This window comes from Rhinichthys klamathensis, unplaced genomic scaffold (genome assembly GCF_029890125.1).
Source record: "Rhinichthys klamathensis goyatoka isolate OS25496 unplaced genomic scaffold, OSU_Roscu_1.1 h1tg000085l_1, whole genome shotgun sequence".
Classification (NCBI taxonomy): Eukaryota; Metazoa; Chordata; class Actinopteri; order Cypriniformes; family Leuciscidae; genus Rhinichthys; species Rhinichthys klamathensis.
Window position 1 is genome coordinate 145,001 of NW_026606626.1, and position 22,751 is coordinate 167,751.

General features: G+C 43.4%; 1 protein-coding gene across 1 annotated transcript in view; it reads right to left on the bottom strand.

The window, feature by feature from the left end:
* The window catches only part of LOC130085673 (cysteine-rich motor neuron 1 protein-like), a 72,883-nt gene extending 51,083 nt beyond the window's left edge, over positions 1 to 21,800 (bottom strand). Inside the window, exons 1-3 of the mRNA XM_056251572.1 lie at positions 21,286 to 21,800; positions 13,482 to 13,643; positions 12,782 to 12,943 (exon numbers count right to left, since the gene is read on the bottom strand). Coding sequence (XP_056107547.1) covers positions 12,782 to 12,943; positions 13,482 to 13,643; positions 21,286 to 21,586 — 625 coding nt within the window. The 5' untranslated portion in view covers positions 21,587 to 21,800. The remainder of the gene's footprint in view (positions 1 to 12,781; positions 12,944 to 13,481; positions 13,644 to 21,285) is intronic.
* Positions 21,801 to 22,751: the final 951 nt, after the last annotated feature.

The following is a 22,751-nucleotide window of genomic DNA, read 5'->3' on the forward strand; positions in this document are numbered from 1 at the left end:
CACTCTCTGTCTATGATCCCCGATACGCCACACACACTCTCTGTCTATGATCCCCGATACACCACACACACTCTCTGTCTATGATCCCCGATACACCACACACACTCTCTGTCTATGATCCCCGATACACCACACACACTCTCTGTCTATGATCCTCGATACACCACACACACTCTCTGTCTCTGATCCCCGATACACCACACACACTCTCTGTCTATGATCCCCGATACGCCACACACACTCTCTGTCTATGATCCCCGATACACCACACACACTCTCTGTCTATGATCCCCGATACACCACACACACTCTCTGTCTCTGATCCCCGATACACCACACACACTCTCTGTCTGTGATCCCCGATACACCACACACACTCTCTGTCTCTGATCCCCGATACGCCACACACACTCTCTGTCTCTGATCCCCGATACACCACACACACTCTCTGTCTATGATCCCCGATACACCACACACACTCTCTGTCTATGATCCCCGATACATCACACACACTCTCTGTCTATGATCCCCGATACACCACACACACTCTCTGTCTATGATCCCCGATACATCACACACACTCTCTGTCTATGATCCCCGATACACCACACACACTCTCTGTCTATGATCCCCGATACACCACACACACTCTCTGTCTATGATCCCCGATACATCACACACACTCTCTGTCTATGATCCCCGATACACCACACACACTCTCTGTCTATGATCCCCGATACACCACACACACTCTCTGTCTATGATCCCCGATACGCCACACACACTCTCTGTCTATGATCCCCGATACGCCACACACACTCTCTGTCTATGATCCCCGATACACCACACACACTCTCTGTCTATGATCCCCGATACACCACACACACTCTCTGTCTATGATCCCCGATACGCCACACACACTCTCTGTCTATGATCCCCGATACATCACACACACTCTCTGTCTCTGATCCCCGATACACCACACACACTCTCTGTCTCTGATCCCCGATACACCACACACACTCTCTGTCTATGATCCCCGATACGCCACACACACTCTCTGTCTATGATCCCCGATACACCACACACACTCTCTGTCTCTGATCCCCGATACACCACACACACTCTCTGTCTATGATCCCCGATACACCACACACACTCTCTGTCTATGATCCCCGATACACCACACACACTCTCTGTCTATGATCCCCGATACGCCACACACACTCTCTGTCTATGATCCCCGATACATCACACACACTCTCTGTCTCTGATCCCCGATACACCACACACACTCTCTGTCTCTGATCCCCGATACGCCACACACACTCTCTGTCTATGATCCCCGATACGCCACACACACTCTCTGTCTATGATCCCCGATACACCACACACACTCTCTGTCTATGATCCCCGATACACCACACACACTCTCTGTCTATGATCCCCGATACGCCACACACACTCTCTGTCTATGATCCCCGATACGCCACACACACTCTCTGTCTATGATCCCCGATACACCACACACACTCTCTGTCTATGATCCCCGATACACCACACACACTCTCTGTCTATGATCCCCGATACACCACACACACTCTCTGTCTCTGATCCCCGATACACCACACACACTCTCTGTCTCTGATCCCCGATACGCCACACACACTCTCTGTCTATGATCCCCGATACACCACACACACTCTCTGTCTATGATCCCCGATACACCACACACACTCTCTGTCTATGATCCCCGATACACCACACACACTCTCTGTCTATGATCCCCGATACACCACACACACTCTCTGTCTATGATCCCCGATACACCACACACACTCTCTGTCTATGATCCCCGATACACCACACACACTCTCTGTCTCTGATCCCCGATACACCACACACACTCTCTGTCTATGATCCCCGATACACCACACACACTCTCTGTCTATGATCCCCGATACGCCACACACACTCTCTGTCTATGATCCCCGATACACCACACACACTCTCTGTCTATGATCCCCGATACACCACACACACTCTCTGTCTATGATCCCCGATACACCACACACACTCTCTGTCTATGATCCTCGATACACCACACACACTCTCTGTCTCTGATCCCCGATACACCACACACACTCTCTGTCTATGATCCCCGATACGCCACACACACTCTCTGTCTATGATCCCCGATACACCACACACACTCTCTGTCTATGATCCCCGATACACCACACACACTCTCTGTCTCTGATCCCCGATACACCACACACACTCTCTGTCTGTGATCCCCGATACACCACACACACTCTCTGTCTCTGATCCCCGATACGCCACACACACTCTCTGTCTCTGATCCCCGATACACCACACACACTCTCTGTCTATGATCCCCGATACACCACACACACTCTCTGTCTATGATCCCCGATACATCACACACACTCTCTGTCTATGATCCCCGATACACCACACACACTCTCTGTCTATGATCCCCGATACATCACACACACTCTCTGTCTATGATCCCCGATACACCACACACACTCTCTGTCTATGATCCCCGATACACCACACACACTCTCTGTCTATGATCCCCGATACATCACACACACTCTCTGTCTATGATCCCCGATACACCACACACACTCTCTGTCTATGATCCCCGATACACCACACACACTCTCTGTCTATGATCCCCGATACGCCACACACACTCTCTGTCTATGATCCCCGATACGCCACACACACTCTCTGTCTATGATCCCCGATACACCACACACACTCTCTGTCTATGATCCCCGATACACCACACACACTCTCTGTCTATGATCCCCGATACGCCACACACACTCTCTGTCTATGATCCCCGATACATCACACACACTCTCTGTCTCTGATCCCCGATACACCACACACACTCTCTGTCTCTGATCCCCGATACACCACACACACTCTCTGTCTATGATCCCCGATACGCCACACACACTCTCTGTCTATGATCCCCGATACACCACACACACTCTCTGTCTCTGATCCCCGATACACCACACACACTCTCTGTCTATGATCCCCGATACACCACACACACTCTCTGTCTATGATCCCCGATACACCACACACACTCTCTGTCTATGATCCCCGATACGCCACACACACTCTCTGTCTATGATCCCCGATACATCACACACACTCTCTGTCTCTGATCCCCGATACACCACACACACTCTCTGTCTCTGATCCCCGATACGCCACACACACTCTCTGTCTATGATCCCCGATACGCCACACACACTCTCTGTCTATGATCCCCGATACACCACACACACTCTCTGTCTATGATCCCCGATACACCACACACACTCTCTGTCTATGATCCCCGATACGCCACACACACTCTCTGTCTATGATCCCCGATACGCCACACACACTCTCTGTCTATGATCCCCGATACACCACACACACTCTCTGTCTATGATCCCCGATACACCACACACACTCTCTGTCTATGATCCCCGATACACCACACACACTCTCTGTCTCTGATCCCCGATACACCACACACACTCTCTGTCTCTGATCCCCGATACGCCACACACACTCTCTGTCTATGATCCCCGATACACCACACACACTCTCTGTCTATGATCCCCGATACATCACACACACTCTCTGTCTCTGATCCCCGATACGCCACACACACTCTCTGTCTATGATCCCCGATACACCACACACACTCTCTGTCTATGATCCCCGATACGCCACACACACTCTCTGTCTATGATCCCCGATACACCACACACACTCTCTGTCTATGATCCCCGATACACCACACACACTCTCTGTCTATGATCCCCGATACACCACACACACTCTCTGTCTATGATCCCCGATACACCACACACACTCTCTGTCTCTGATCCCCGATACACCACACACACTCTCTGTCTATGATCCCCGATACACCACACACACTCTCTGTCTATGATCCCCGATACACCACACACACTCTCTGTCTATGATCCCCGATACACCACACACACTCTCTGTCTCTGATCCCCGATACACCACACACACTCTCTGTCTATGATCCCTGATACACCACACACACTCTCTGTCTATGATCCCCGATACACCACACACACTCTCTGTCTATGATCCCCGATACACCACACACACTCTCTGTCTATGATCCCCGATACACCACACACACTCTCTGTCTCTGATCCCCGATACACCACACACACTCTCTGTCTCTGATCCCCGATACACCACACACACTCTCTGTCTATGATCCCCGATACACCACACACACTCTCTGTCTATGATCCCCGATACATCACACACACTCTCTGTCTATGATCCCCGATACACCACACACACTCTCTGTCTATGATCCCCGATACACCACACACACTCTCTGTCTATGATCCCCGATACACCACACACACTCTCTGTCTATGATCCCCGATACGCCACACACACTCTCTGTCTATGATCCCCGATACACCACACACACTCTCTGTCTATGATCCCCGATACGCCACACACACTCTCTGTCTCTGATCCCCGATACGCCACACACACTCTCTGTCTATGATCCCCGATACACCACACACACTCTCTGTCTATGATCCCCGATACACCACACACACTCTCTGTCTATGATCCCCGATACACCACACACACTCTCTGTCTATGATCCCCGATACGCCACACACACTCTCTGTCTATGATCCCCGATACGCCACACACACTCTCTGTCTATGATCCCCGATACACCACACACACTCTCTGTCTATGATCCCCGATACGCCACACACACTCTCTGTCTATGATCCCCGATACACCACACACACTCTCTGTCTCTGATCCCCGATACGCCACACACACTCTCTGTCTATGATCCCCGATACACCACACACACTCTCTGTCTCTGATCCCCGATACACCACACACACTCTCTGTCTCTGATCCCCGATACGCCACACACACTCTCTGTCTATGATCCCCGATACACCACACACACTCTCTGTCTATGATCCCCGATACACCACACACACTCTCTGTCTATGATCCCCGATACACCACACACACTCTCTGTCTCTGATCCCCGATACACCACACACACTCTCTGTCTCTGATCCCCGATACACCACACACACTCTCTGTCTCTGATCCCCGATACACCACACACACTCTCTGTCTATGATCCCCGATACACCACACACACTCTCTGTCTATGATCCCCGATACACCACACACACTCTCTGTCTATGATCCCCGATACACCACACACACTCTCTGTCTATGATCCCCGATACACCACACACACTCTCTGTCTCTGATCCCCGATACACCACACACACTCTCTGTCTATGATCCCCGATACGCCACACACACTCTCTGTCTCTGATCCCCGATACATCACACACACTCTCTGTCTCTGATCCCCGATACACCACACACACTCTCTGTCTATGATCCCCGATACACCACACACACTCTCTGTCTCTGATCCCCGATACACCACACACACTCTCTGTCTATGATCCCCGATACACCACACACACTCTCTGTCTCTGATCCCCGATACACCACACACACTCTCTGTCTCTGATCCCCGATACACCACACACACTCTCTGTCTATGATCCCCGATACACCACACACACTCTCTGTCTCTGATCCCCGATACACCACACACACTCTCTGTCTATGATCCCCGATACACCACACACACTCTCTGTCTATGATCCCCGATACACCACACACACTCTCTGTCTCTGATCCCCGATACACCACACACACTCTCTGTCTATGATCCCCGATACACCACACACACTCTCTGTCTATGATCCCCGATACACCACACACACTCTCTGTCTATGATCCCCGATACACCACACACACTCTCTGTCTATGATCCCCGATACACCACACACACTCTCTGTCTATGATCCCCGATACACCACACACACTCTCTGTCTATGATCCCCGATACACCACACACACTCTCTGTCTATGATCCCCGATACACCACACACACTCTCTGTCTCTGATCCCCGATACACCACACACACTCTCTGTCTATGATCCCCGATACACCACACACACTCTCTGTCTATGATCCCGATACACCACACACACTCTCTGTCTATGATCCCCGATACGCCACACACACTCTCTGTCTATGATCCCCGATACGCCACACACACTCTCTGTCTATGATCCCCGATACACCACACACACTCTCTGTCTCTGATCCCCGATACGCCACACACACTCTCTGTCTATGATCCCCGATACACCACACACACTCTCTGTCTATGATCCCCGATACACCACACACACTCTCTGTCTATGATCCCCGATACACCACACACACTCTCTGTCTATGATCCCCGATACACCACACACACTCTCTGTCTATGATCCCCGATACACCACACACACTCTCTGTCTATGATCCCCGATACGCCACACACACTCTCTGTCTCTGATCCCCGATACACCACACACACTCTCTGTCTATGATCCCCGATACACCACACACACTCTCTGTCTCTGATCCCCGATACGCCACACACACTCTCTGTCTCTGATCCCCGACACACCACACACACTCTCTGTCTATGATCCCCGATACACCACACACACTCTCTGTCTATGATCCCCGATACGCCACACACACTCTCTGTCTATGATCCCCGATACACCACACACACTCTCTGTCTATGATCCCCGATACGCCACACACACTCTCTGTCTCTGATCCCCGATACACCACACACACTCTCTGTCTCTGATCCCCGATACACCACACACACTCTCTGTCTATGATCCCCGATACACCACACACACTCTCTGTCTCTGATCCCCGATACACCACACACACTCTCTGTCTATGATCCCCGATACACCACACACACTCTCTGTCTATGATCCCCGATACACCACACACACTCTCTGTCTCTGATCCCCGATACACCACACACACTCTCTGTCTATGATCCCCGATACACCACACACACTCTCTGTCTATGATCCCCGATACGCCACACACACTCTCTGTCTATGATCCCCGATACACCACACACACTCTCTGTCTATGATCCCCGATACACCACACACACTCTCTGTCTATGATCCCCGATACACCACACACACTCTCTGTCTATGATCCCCGATACACCACACACACTCTCTGTCTCTGATCCCCGACACACCACACACACTCTCTGTCTCTGATCCCCGATACGCCACACACACTCTCTGTCTATGATCCCCGATACACCACACACACTCTCTGTCTCTGATCCCCGATACACCACACACACTCTCTGTCTATGATCCCCGATACACCACACACACTCTCTGTCTCTGATCCCCGATACACCACACACACTCTCTGTCTATGATCCCCGATACGCCACACACACTCTCTGTCTATGATCCCCGATACACCACACACACTCTCTGTCTATGATCCCCGATACGCCACACACACTCTCTGTCTCTGATCCCCGATACGCCACACACACTCTCTGTCTCTGATCCCCGATACACCACACACACTCTCTGTCTATGATCCCCGATACACCACACACACTCTCTGTCTATGATCCCCGATACACCACACACACTCTCTGTCTATGATCCCCGATACACCACACACACTCTCTGTCTATGATCCCCGATACACCACACACACTCTCTGTCTATGATCCCCGATACGCCACACACACTCTCTGTCTATGATCCCCGATACACCACACACACTCTCTGTCTATGATCACACCTGTGAGCGCATCACATTAGTGTTACACACAGACAGACACACACACACACCTGTGAGCGCATCACATTAGTGTTACACACACACACACACACACACACACACACACACCTGTGAGCGCATCACATTAGTGTTACACACACACACACACACACACACACACACACACACACACACACCTGTGAGCGCATCACATTAGTGTTACACACACACACACACACACACACACACACACACACACACACACACACACACACACACACACACACACACCTGTGAGCGCATCACATTAGTGTTACACACACACACACACACACACACTCACACACACACACACACACACACACACACACACACACACACACCTGTGAGCGCATCACATTAGTGTTCACATCACAACGCTCAGCTGCTCTACACTCACTGTAAATCACGGGTTTATTGCTTTATACTAACATGAACTAACAATGAGCAATACATTAGTTACAGTATTTATTCATCTTTGTAAAGAGAAATCCAGCTGTTCATTGTGTGTTCATGTTAGTTCACAGTGCATTAACTAATGTTAAAGCTGCAGTCCGTAGTTTTTCCTCTGTCGCCGTCTCTGTTCGAAATCTGCAATTGCAGTCATTGGCGGAGTGAGTCGTGCCTCGGCGCCGCACAGCGCGGATGAACACAGTGTTTGAGGAGAGTGTGTGTGTCAGTCGCCGCCGGTGTGTGTACTGGCGTTCGCAATCACAGATTATACTTGGAAGTATGACCAACATAAGAATTTACACCGGAAAATGTCTGAACAAGTGAGAAACATCCACTTTTGTTCTGGTTCTGACATTGCAGTAAATCGCGCTGATTAAATCTAACGATCGCTTATCATATCACGTCAAACCGAGCAAATTATACTTTGTTCTCAAAGTGTTAATGTTCAACGTCAGCATTGCGTGACGACATATAATGTCCTCCCGATATTACCCGTGCCTCCGCATGGGCCGTTTGCAGACTCTCTTCTTCTGTCGCCGCTCCGAAGTCCGAACGAAGTCTTCTGCATGTTACAGCGGGTGAGTCTCTAGTCGTCGCTGGTGATCGTCGTTTCAACCTTTCTGGATCCGCCATCACATTAATAAGTGTAATTATATCCAGTGCTGCGAGAAAAGGCTATAAATCTCCACCTCCAGCATCCTCACACTCACAGCCGACTAGCCGAGACTCTTCTGTGTGTGTACAGGTGTGTGTGAGCAGATGTGTTTGTACCGATGTGTGTGTACAGATGTGTGTGTGTACAGATGTGTGTGTGTAAAGATGTGTGTGTGCAGATGTGTGTGTGCAGATGTGTGTGTGCAGATGTGTGTGTGCAGATGTGTGTGTGCAGATGTGTGTGTGCAGATGTGTGTGTGCAGATGTGTCGTAATGACGTAAAGACATGCTCGAATCTCCCGTGGAAATCCACCAGTCCCACTGGAATTATAAACATTATTACAAGCTCACCGCTGTGAGTCGAGCTACGGCAAGCAGAGAGTGTTGAACACTGGCCGGTTATGTATTTGGTCAAAAATGTATTTTGGATAATTTTTAACCCAAAAAAGTTACGGACTGCAGCTTTAACAAATACAACCTTTGATTTTAATAACATATTAGTAAATGTTGAAATTAATATTAACTAAGATTAATAAATGCTGTAGAAGTATTGTTCATTCTTAGTTGATGTTAACTAATTAATGTTATAAAGCGTTACCAAAAAACTCTTGACACCTGCATGTACAGATCCAGTAATTTGTTGATAACTTTGCCTGCGTTTATGCTAACTGCATAAAATTTGGCACAGGTGTGTATTTTTATTGGAATTTTACTATTTCACCCCCATTTTTAAAAAAAATGTTTTTTTGCACTAGAAACACAAAATACTCCCTCTCAGCGCCTTCTGGACAAAAATGTCTGCATTGAAACCCATTAAAACTGCACTTTTTATTCCCAGGGCCATTTAACTATAAAATGATGCAATCTTAGTTAAGAGGCTTTCATTCTGTTGGCAAGGCTTCAAAATTAAATTTTTTACTATTTTTTACCAGATGGAGCCGCTTTCTCATGTTTGGCCTATAAAGAAAATACTCGCTTTATTCCTGTTTTCTGCTTCGGCATATTATAGAGCCAACTGGATAAATTATGCAGCAATAATTGTGTGTGTGTGTGTGTGTGTTTGTTGGTTGGTATGGATGTCATAGTGTGGTTTATGTGTGTAATAAAAAAAAATATGTGTGTGTTTGTAATATTCGAGAGAGAAAAACTCAACTGCAAATAACAAATCAAACCTCAGTGTGCGTTTCACTGCATCTAATGGGGAATCCGGCGCTCAAACACACTCTCACTGAACGCTCATTTTTCGAGATATCAACCTCAAATGTGGAACACAACTTGTTTAGATTTATGGCTTTGATTTTCTAGCCGTTTAAGAGTTCAACATGTTTCATAAAAAATAAAGTTTATATAAAATAATGTTCATAAATCATTTTCATTAACTTTTTTTATTTTTATTTTTTATCATTCAAATATTTATTGAGTTTTTGCATTTTATAACAAAAAACAAACAAACAAACAAACAAAAAAAACACAAACATAAACAGTGATGTTCAATGTAAATCTCTGTAAACAGCTGATGTCCAAATTACATTGTAGACATGCAGGTGCAGAAATTGTCCCATTGTTATTTCATGATTTTCATTTTCATAAACTTAATTTATATAACTTTTTTTTACTTTAGCAATAATCTGCCACGGGTCTTTCTCAAACTTAAGTCTGTGCTCCTAAGCTTCACATTTTTATGACGGACATTTTTGTCCACTATGGACCTATGTGAGACTTTTTTGAATTGATGCACAAGGGTTAATAGGTGTGTGTGTGTGTGTGTGTGTGTGTGTGTGTGTGCGATTGGCCTCTCGACTGACAGACCTGATCATATGTGCACCGTATGTGGAGAAACCCGGTTCTCAGGGACGAGTGTGTTATATAAGCTACACACTGAAGCGTTGATAACAAACAGACACACACATCCCACTGCAAACAAGCTAATGATCCACAGATGTGCGCTTGAGTAAATCGCACACACACACACACACACACACACACAGCGCTCAGTGTTTGGCTGCTGGAAGGGGCGTCTCTGAACCAAAGAAATCTTGTTTACTGTACGCTGGACACATTCGCTGAAGGTTTGACAGTTACAGTATGAAGAGATTAATCCACTGAGGCCGTGTGTGAAACTACCAGTAAACAACATTTCTAGCCTTTTACAAACACTGAAAATAACAAGCCAACCCTAAATCTTCTCTTCATTCAGAGAAACGGATCATATGATGCATTTCAACATCTATTATAAATCCTTTCCAGGTTAATGTTAACAGCTTCACGTTGATTACCATTATAATAAACCATGAGAATATCTCGAAGCACAGGAATAATTAGGTGTTGAGAGAATAAAACTACAGTACTCAAGTAAAGCTCATTATCTAAACACAAGAGGCTATTAAATAAACTCAACATGCATTAAATGATACTGAACTGAAGATATAAATGGTCTCATATCTCTGGCACACATGACATATGATTATTAAAACATCTCTTCTTTGATGATGTGGGCGGGGCTATAACCTGTCACTCACATGAGCTCAGCCAATAGCAAACCACAAGCATCCAATCAATTCCTCAGACACAATCAAGCCCCGCCCACATGTGTTCTTGTTCCAGAAGCGTTTCTCTCGATATACGACACAATAGAGGAGAAAAGACCAGCACAACTTCCCTTTCATGATGACTTTAAAGATGCATCATTCACAAAGTTTTACACATCTTCTGCCTCTACTTGCTTGTTTGTTATTAAAATATTCAGTGTAAACGGATGATGCGATAAGAGTGTAGTACACACAGGTCTAAGTAACATATTTTATCATATTAATCCAGTTTTTCCCCACAGTAAATGTGATCAAAAGTCTGCAGATGCCATCTAGTAATAATCATCTTCCAGCAGGCAAACCAGTTTATGCTGTTGGCTTCATTAATGCACAACATGTAGTGTGTATTAAACAACATGTAGTGTGTATTAAACAACATGTAGTGTGTATTAAACAACATGTAGTGTGTATTAAACAACATGTAGTGAACATGTAGTGTGTGTTAAACAACATGTAGTGTGTATTAAACAACATGTAGTGTGTATTAAACAACATGTAGTGTGTATTAAACAACATGTAGTGTGTATTAAACAACATGTAGTGTGTATTAAACAACATGTAGTGTGTATTAAACAACATGTAGTGTGTATTAAAGCTGTTTGTGAATGTAAAAGCTCTGCGAAGTTTCAAAGATAAATAGATTTTTTGTCTCCTAAACGAAAGAAGTGATTCTGAACTGAAGAGAGTCAGTAATTCAGTCTCACTTCCTGCTGTAGGTTTGTAACTCATTAGCATAATGCCCGCCTCTGGTCCTGATTGGCTGAGCAGCGTCTCTTGGCCCCGCCCTCAAACACTAGTGTATCTGAGACTGGAAGAGTTTGGTTCGTGTTGTTCGTGTCGAGAAGACGCTGTTCTCCACTGTGATGAGATTGAGACGGTGAAACCCACGCCATCGTTACTGTTCGTATCACTGTGATCAAGAGCTGAGATTCAGATATGATAATGAGCGTTCTGACCAATCAGAGCAGAGCAGCTCTCAGAGAGGCGGGGCTTAGAGAGACTGAATCCTCGACGGAAGCGTTTCAGACACTGAGAGAAAAGAGCTGATGCTGCAATAGATATTATAAGTGTTTTTGATTTTGGATGCATGTGAACGTGTTGTAGAGACTCCAAAACAAAACTAGGAGTGTTTAAAATAGCATAATAGATGCACAAATTTAGGATTTGCACCTCCTGTAACACACACACACACACACACACACACACACGTTCCGTCTCAAATGTTTAGTTCAGTGTTAATGCACTGGAAACGTTGCGTTACCTGCCGCTCGCTGGCACTGACTGCGGTTGACGTACGTGAAGTGATCGTAGCAGCTCTGAGACGCACACACACACCCGTCGACCGTCAGATTGCAGCCAGAAAACACACACTCCGGGTTCACGGGGCCCACAAACCTGTGTCTGTGTTCGTGCCGGCGAGACCCTGAGAGACAGAGAGCTTCAGGTCAAACACAGGCTACCGATGATTAATGTGCCATAGAAATTGCGTCTTACCCGAAATGTAAACTTGGTTCAATGAAATTGAAATAAATGTAGCTTTATGCTGAACATAAACGATGTGACATGACGGTTTATTTAAAGATATATCATGCACAAACCTGTTAAAACACGCAAAGAAAACGTCATGCATGTTCTTCTTCGTGAGCGGCAACTTTGGGACGCGTTTCAATTTGAACGCATTTTTATTTTATTTTGCACACTTAGAGCTGTGAAACGATTAATCACGATTAATCGCATCCAAAATAAAAGTGTGTGTTTACATAATATATATGTGTACTGTGTATAATTATTTTGTATATATAAACACACACACATGCATGAATATACATGCATGTGTGTACTTATATACAAAATAACTATACACAGTACACATATATATTATGTAAACACACACTTTTATTTTGGATGCGATTAATCGTTTCACAGCACTTGTTATAATATGCTTTAGTCAAGGGCCATACCTGTTTTCCCAGCATGCACACAGGCGTCTCTGTCGGGATAGCTGTAGGTTCTGATGCAGGAGTGTTTGGACTCACACACACACCGTCCGTCGACGCGATCACATCCGGCCACCAGGGGGCAGCGCTCGTCCTCCTTGTCTGAGTCCATCGCATCGGGTATCACTGTCGAGAAGAAGACAAGTGTCATCTCGGTGTGTCGTGAGATTTGTTTGCTTACGTTCCAATGAATGGCACCAAAATGAGACACTGAAAAATCTTACTTTTTTTTTATTTTTAATTATGTTTATATTGTGAATAATATTTTACTTCATTGGAATGGTACAAAACTTGGTAAAGGTTTTGGCACTTGCTGTGTGAACACGAAAAAAAAGGCAAAATGGTCCTGTAAAAAATAGACACTTAAATAGTGCCCCTCGTGGTCAAAAATGAGTGCATTGGAAATGAATGGGAGACGATTTTCCTCTAGTGGAAGCGTTTGGTACTGCAGCCGAACACACTCTCACTGAACGCTCATTTTTCGAGATATCAGGCTCAAATTTTTAACAACTTGTTTAGATTTAATGCTTTGATTTTCTCTCAGTTTTAGAGTAAAACATGATTTTGAAAATATATATTTCATATAAAAATTGAAAATAGTATGTGCGCACATTTTTCGTAACAATAAAATTAAAATTACAGTAAAATTCTGTAACTTTTCTAAATTTCACTTTTTAAAATGTTTTTCACTTTCAGCAATAATCTGCCCAGTGTCGTCTTTGAAAAGAGATCAAACTTCAGTCTGTCGCTCTAAAGCACTCAAGATTTACCACAGTTTAAGTGGGAAATTTCACTTTCAGGTCTATGCTCAAAAAGTGAATAAATGGATTATAAATACAGCGTAAATATAATTTAATACCATAAAATCCCCTAAAAATATTATTTATCCAATATCACACTAAAATATAGTACATTTATTTAATTGAAATAAAAAAAATAATTTCGGTCATTTTTGACCCACACGTAAGGAGCACTAGAGGGTTAAACAGTGGCATGTCTGGAAAGATCTGTTTAATGTCTCAAATGCTTCTCCTAGACAGCAATGAGACTGAAATAATCTCACTGAGAACAAACCTGACACTTGAAATGAGAACTTCACTCTAAAAGAGAAACCTCTGAGAATAGAATTACCCCATTTGTACACTAGAAACAGCTTGAAGCCACGTCCACACTAATACGTCTTCGTTTGAAAACGCATCTTTTTCTCTCCGCTTTGGCGTTACGTTCACACTGAGAATGAATGAAAACAAATCTTTTTGAAAACGCTCTCCAAAGTGGATAAATTTGAAAACGCCGCTTTCGCATTGTAGTGTGGACTGTGAAAACGGAGGTATTTAAAAACGATGATGTAAGTTTAGTCATGTGACGCGTATTGTACCAATAGATATTGATGTTTATAGCGGTGTTGTGCCTGTGATGAGCTGTTCACTTTCACACTGTTGCTCAAATGTGTTTCTTCACACACTCTTCATAACACAGTCCTGCACAGAATTTACTCACATCTGCTGTCCTGCGATTAAACATGAGAGCAGTTTTAGACCAAACATATAATAGTGAGTGAGTGAGACCTGGACCATCAGGAGATATTTTATCCAGTCAGTTCATTCAGGCGTTTTCCAACAGTTTCTCATCCACACTGAAACATCAGGAAACGCTAGTGTGGACGGAAGAGCGTTTTTAAACGAAGACACCGTTTACAAATGTATCCGGATGAATGTAGACGTAGTCTTTTTGAGTCTCACTGGCCTTCACATGCATCTGTGTGTTTTCCTCTTCCAGCCGCATGTGTGTTGAATAAGTCTGGAGTATCGCATCAGGTTCTCCTGAAGACCCCCCAGCCCGACACATGTGAATAAACAAAGACAAACGGCTTCGGCGGCTCCTAATGTCCCCCGTGATGCTCTCCTGGGGCTTGGCTCACAAACTCACCAAACAAACCAGAAGAAACTGCTCAGGACACGTAACAGCCCAGCTCACAAAAACGTGTTCCACCAATGTTCTAACATTCCCTTTTTCTCAATGTTCTCGGAACGTTCAAAAGGTCAGAGCGTTTCTTCTTGGTTATGCGAACATTCCGTTTCATCATTCTCTCAACTCTGTGGGAATGTTACATTTGAATGTACATTCTGAAACAAAGTAGCAGCGTTTAAAGTCCCCCTGTGGTGAAAAACACGCTTTTAAATGTAGTTTATGTGTCTATGTGGTGTTTTTAATACGCTTTAAGACACACCATGTGTAAGTTCATAAGTCGACAGCATTGCTGAGTATTTCCTCCTTAAAACTGCAGTGAACCAAAGACAGTCTCAAAAACACGGTTTGAAATCGCTGGTGTTTCTGACGTCACAAACGACCTTGTAACCAATCAGATCAACGTGTGATCGTCAACCAGTGGATCTCTGAGCTGAGTGAGTGAGTGGAGGCGGGGCTCATTTGCATATTCATAGAACCACGCATACTAAATGAGGGAAGGGTGTCGAGTTACATTCAAGATATTTAAAGGCATGAAGACTTTTTTCAAGGAAGAAACGTTTAAATGTGTCATTTTGGTGATCAGAGATGAGTTTTAAGGGATAAAATGATTAAAACTGCAGTCTCTAGCAACAGTTGCCAGCATGCTTTGAGATTAGGGGAGTGAGGTTTACACGAGTGTTGCCAGATCTTGCTATAAAAACAGCGACCAAGAACAAGCCTACAATAAACCCAAATAAATCCAAATGCTTTATTTCGAAAATAAGACCCGCACCTGCTCACTTTAATACCTCGAGTCATCACTATAGTAAACTCGATTGCTTTATGAGCCAAGCTTAAACAACAAGCCCAAAAATGCTTATAATAAGTGGACATATGAATGTGAGAGTCATGTGGAACACGATGTCAATCATCAGTTTCGGGAGTGTATTTAATGTGGTTGTCACTCCTGAAACTTTACAGTGTGTACGTGCATGGCAGATAAATGTTACTGGAAGAACATTTGTTCATAACTTTGACAGAACGTTCCCTGTTTGCTGGGAGAGATGTGCTTCTATTCTACGATTCAGTTAAATATCTATTTTACTTTGATAAAATAAAATCAAATTCTGTATCAAAATGTATAGGCAAGACAAGTAGTTTGTTTAGGCATGGTTTGTAGGGAATTATGCACATATATTCAAACGCACATAACTATAGAATCAGTTCTTAATGCGCATGCGAACGCCATCAGCGTTTATCACAGGTTCAGTTTAAAGTTTGTTTAGAGAGAACGGCGTCGTCTTAGCGGCCCCTAATCTAATAACAAATGATCATTTCGACGGAAGTGAATCAATCAAAACTCACTTTAGCTGGAAAATAACATTATTCAAGAACCGCTATAAAACCAAACCAATCTCTGTTACCTTAAATTATATTAAGTTTATCTCTGTAAAGCTGCTTTGAAACAATCTACATTGTTAAAAGCGCTATATAAATGAGGATGACTTGACTACGATTCCTGAGATGAAATATAAAAACAGACACCGAGTGAGAGGATATGTGGACACTGAGATCTCTGAGCTGCTGGAAAGGCTTCCTAAAAGCACAAAACATTGAAGTTTTTGCTCTCCCACTGATCTCATTGCTGGAGAAACAAAAGTTTTTTTTTGAGGCCTAAATCGACCAGTCCTGGTTAGTACAGTAACCGCATTCTTAGACATGACAGCACTGAAAGCAAAGCATGCAGATATTGGTGCATTTGGCACAGAAACGTCCCGTTTGTGGAAAACCACGTGGCGGTTGTTCTCACACACACATCGCCATCACAAACAGGCTTTTCAAACCAGGATCAGATGGTCCTGCCAAAACTTTCCCTATTATTTCCGGTCACCTCGGAATGATCCGCTCCGCCAACGTCTTTCCATATCAACACTTCCTGCGAGGATATTTTCATATTTTCACACGACCCCGATTGCTTTTTGTAGCGTGCGCCCACAGAGCACATCTGTTCACGTCTGCGGATCGGACACCGGTTCTGTTCATCAGCACAGGTTTTCCAAACAGAGCCAACTATAGAAAATCCAGCAGGATCCATAAACATGGGGAATGTTCCAATTCAAAAGTCTAATTTATAATTATTTGACAACTTGGACAATATAATCCTCATAGTAAGTGTAAAAAGTTCTAGAAATGGCATTATGGCAAAACTACAATATTTTCCCCCCGGGAAACGTACTTGTTACACACAGACTATAGTCTGTAATAAAAACAGTCTGGTCTAGAGCTGCTATCTAAAGTCCACATGATAACTAGTTTAATCAGTTTGCAAACATGTTACGTCCTTCTCAGTGTTGCCGTTTCTCTTATAATTGTTGCGGGTCAAATGAGGGAAGCTGATATTTAATCTCACAAACTGAAGGACATGGAGGCGTTTTGTCTTGGCGTTCGGAAAGAGAGAGGAGACGGTTGGCATCAGGGACTGAGCTCCGGCTGATAGCGACACACACTGACGAGGAAAACGTCTGATAGTCGACACTAAACGAGTGTTCTGGCGGCGATCGACTGCTGTTAAAGCTTCATACTGGACTGAGTGTTTTGGGAAACCTGTTAGATAACAGGCATTATTCTGTTTGGAGACTCTAGTCCTACAGAAAAAACAATATGAAACCTTCCTTTTACAGTACAGTACTTTTACAGTGTATTTACCTATAAAGTACTGGCTAATATAAGGTAAGATAAGGGGTAGGTTCAGGGTTAGTACCTAGTTATTACCCAGTAATATAATAAGTACATAGTAAGTACATGGGTAACAGGACTGTAAAAGGAAGCGTTACCTACAATTTTGGCCGATACGATAACCGATAATTCTTTATATTTGAAAGCCGATAACCGATATATTGGCTGATAAATGTAAATACAAATTGTATATAATTTTTGAGAGCCTGATTACAAAAACACAATTCTCACCATTTAAAATCCACGTCCCAAAAACACAATAATATTCTCATGTAGCCGATATGACAGACTTGCTGCACATGTTGCACTTTACTGTATTTTCCCTTTGGAAGTGATTTCAATCATATTTCAAGCTGTTTAAAAGCATCATGTTGATCAGTGCACATCTAAAGAGTCTCAGCTGAAGGAAATAATACATTATTTTTTGCTTTTATATATCGGCCATTTTCTTATCGGGGCCAATAACATAAAAAATGAACATATATCGTTGATACCGATATTATGGTGGCCCATATATCGTGCATCCCTATTTTAAATATGCTGTACTGATGATGTAGAAGTGGCTAATTAGCATTTATGCAGGTTTTTGTTTGTAGAGCAAAATAAACGAAGCCCTGCAGAAATGTAGCACTCTTTATTTTCCATAAATGCAGTACAAATGTTCTCACACTATTCAAAATTAAGTAAAATGTAGCAATCTTCTTTTGGGTCAGGGACCTTTCAGTGGTCAGTTCTTAAAATAGCCATTTTTTTTAGTGTTAAGAACATTTACATTTTCTAAATAACCTTTAAAGGTTCTATGGATGTTGAAGATGCCAGTAATAATGAGTGCAGGAGAACAATGCAACTCGATGAATCCCAAAAAAGACAGATATACAATATTCAACAAGCTCTTTTCACTTCCACATCTTCTATACGCCTTCAGCCACGTCTGAATATAAATAACCTCATTAATTTATTTGCTAATGGAGGGGAGGGGGGTAATTATAATTAATGATGACAATCATGAATAATGTATTACTATGATAAAGAGATGCTGCTTAATCAGTGGCTGGAAAACGACTATCATTATTTAAACTCAATTTTTTGACATGCTCATATTTTCTTTGTTTGCGCTCCCTAAACTTCCACACTAAACACACGGAGAAGAACTTAAAATCAGCAGTAAAATGACTTTCAGGCTTTATACTCTAATTGTTGGATTGAGAGACAAACTCAATCACTGCATCTGTTGAACCAGACTCATTCATGCGCTCCGGGTCGGGATTAACCCTTAACACTCACTGGTAAATAAAGCCTAATCAAGGACACGATCCCTTGGGATGCATCCCAGACCCCACAGGAGGAAGATGAAGACGAGGGGTAATTGAGCTCCAGAACCTTCCCACAGACTCGCTTCTGCTTTCGCTCAGCCGTCTGGAGCAACTCAAGTGTTTAGACACAGAGAAAGTCCAGCTCCGGTCAGGCATTATGACCCTTTCCGTACTAAACTCTTGGAAAAGAGCCTAATATCACATCATAGATCAAATCCCAGGACACGGAGTCGATCATCCCCTGCAGTTTCATCAGCGTCATTATTACAGTACGAACTGAATGACATTTTAGACTGGTTTCATTCTGAGAAAATCTTATGAATAACTTGTTCTTGATTATCAGACAATTTGGACATTATAAACCTCATAGTAAAATGGGAATCAAAATAAGTGTAACTTTCTCTCCACTCAGTAAAAAGTACTAAAAAGTACAGTATTATCAATGGTCTTTTGGACATGTACAGTACCATGGAAATACTATACTGTACTATTTGGACATGTTACTATGGCAATACCATGTTTCTGGACATTTGCCATGGCAATACTATAGTATTTTAGACATGGTACTATAGCAATACCATGTTTTTAGACATGTACCATGGCAATACTAGTCTTTTAGACATGTTACTATGGCAATACCATGTTTCTGGACATTTGCCATGGCAATACTATAGTATTTTAGACATGGTACTATAGCAATACCATGTTTTTAGACATGTACCATGGCAATACTAGTCTTTTAGACATGTTACTATGGCAATACCATGTTTCTGGACATTTGCCATGGCAATACTATAGTATTTTGGACATGTTACTATGGCAATGCCATGTTTTTAAACATTTGCCATGGCAATATAGTATTTTAGACATGGTACTATGGCAATACCATGTTTTTAGACATGTACCATGGCAATACTATAGTCTTTTGGACATGGTACTATAGCAATACCATGTTTTTTTGACATTTACCATGGCAATTCTATAGTATTTTGAACATGATACTATGGCAACACCATGTATTTTGGACATTTACCGTGGCAATACTATAGTACTTGGACATGGTACTATGGCGATAGCATGTTTTTAGACATTTAGCATGGTAAATGTCAAAGTAAGTGAAAGTTTTTCAAAGTATCTATCTTGGAGTATCGTGCTGTTATACGTATCAATCAGAACCATATCAAAGTACCATGGTATTAAAATCACTTTACCATGGCACTGTCACAGCAGCCATCTCAGTACAGAACTACCTTCAAAAATCTAAATCAATATCAATAACCATATCAATCAATCAATCATGAGCTGATGCACAAGAGAAAAATACGGTAACACTTTACAATAAGGTTCATTAGTGAACTACCTTAGTTAACATGAACTAAGAATGAACTATAATTCTACAGCATTTATTAATCTTAGTTAATAGTAATGTCAACATTTACTAATACATTAAATCAAAGGTTGTATTTGTTAACATTACTTAATGAACTAACATGAACAAACAATGAACAGTTGTATTTTTATAACATTAACAAAGATTATTAAATCCTCTAACAAATGTATTGCTCATTGTTAGTTCATGTAAGTTAACACATTAACTATTGAATGTTATTGTAAAGTGTTATATAAAAATAAAAAACTTCTCACTGATCATCTAAATCCACAATCATACTCTTCCTCATCTTCATCATCCTCATCAGGTGAGGTCTTTTATACTGTATACACATGCATTGAGTGTCATGTTGAAGGTAAAGCTCGTGCGCGTCACTGACCTCTGCAGACACCTGTCTCAGGTACGAGCGCGGGTCCGGTTCTGTTGCGCGCGGCACAGGTGAGTCCAGATCCGCAGTAACCCAGAGTCCAGTCCGGTCCCCCACACAGCTCGAGCTCCAGCCGAGAGCACTGGTCACAGCACCCGCACGGGTCACGGGCCAGAACCCGGCCAGAACCACACCCGAGCGCGCTCAGGGGCGGGCACGAGCGGAGCGCGCACGGTGCGCATTCACGAGCCCCGAACGCCAGAGCGCAGAACCCAAACACACTCAAAAAGCACAACACATTCTTTTGACACATTGTGACGCGTTTTGGTGAAGTTTACAGAGTCTCGAGCGTCTCAAACATGAACCTCCAGATGCGCAACTCCAAAATAAATCCAGAAATGTTCAACAAACTTTCAGTGTTGTGATCCTCGCTGAGAATGATACAAGTTTCCAGTAAGTGAAAAGTGTTCGTAAAGCTCGTACAGTAACTGTGAGATGATGAGGATGATGAGTCTGTCCTTGTCACTGACTCACTAACACTCAAACTGAGTCTCAAACACGCGTTACACGGAGAGAGACATCATAGCCACGCCCCCTGCTGATGATCGCCGTGGAGCTCGTCCAATCACAAGCAGCGAAAGGAACAGATGGATGAATGAATGAAGCAACAGTTCTTATACCTATCTAGGGAACATAATGCATGGGATACAGAAAGAGGAATGAAGATGATGTGAACTTCATGAATGCGAAATCGACATCCTCTGATTTATGAGGCTCGAAGCAAAGTTCTGGTTTCATCTCCTCTCCTCCATGAGAGAAAGTCCAGGTCCGTTTCTCATGTGAAATCTGTCTGAACAAACACTGGGATATTCATTCATCCATGTCTCTTGCTGATCTGTGACCTGTTTGGTCTGGTCCTGACACATTATGCATCTCTTCACACTCCTCCTTCCCGTCTCACTCCCTCTGTCTGTCTGTCTCTGTGCGTGCATTTCTTCTTTGTTAATGTTGATTATAATCACTGTTAATCAGGTCTGGTGCTCTCTTCAGATTTCAAGTTCTTGTTTTAAAATAAATGATATTGCTCAGTCAATGCTCACTTAAATAGCACAATCCAGTCCTGTGCAACCTCACCAAAATAACAGTGAGCCTCAATATAAAAGTAAGTTTCGGCATTAAACTGAACATCCACCATACCTATTTTCTAAATTCATGTTATATTTATAGGCTAATATACATTACCGTGAACAATTCATCCGTGCATACGTTTCAGTTTGTAATGTTTAATCCAGTGAAACGTCAATCACAAGTGACAAGTGTTTATAAGCCCTGCCCCTGCGAGAGTGCCACGCCCACATCTCAACATCCAATCAACAACTGATGCATAGAACCAAGCCCCGCCCTACTTTTTCATTTTCAATAATCCATTACACTCAGATGTACATCACTATATATGGGAGAAAAGATAGTGAGTTCAG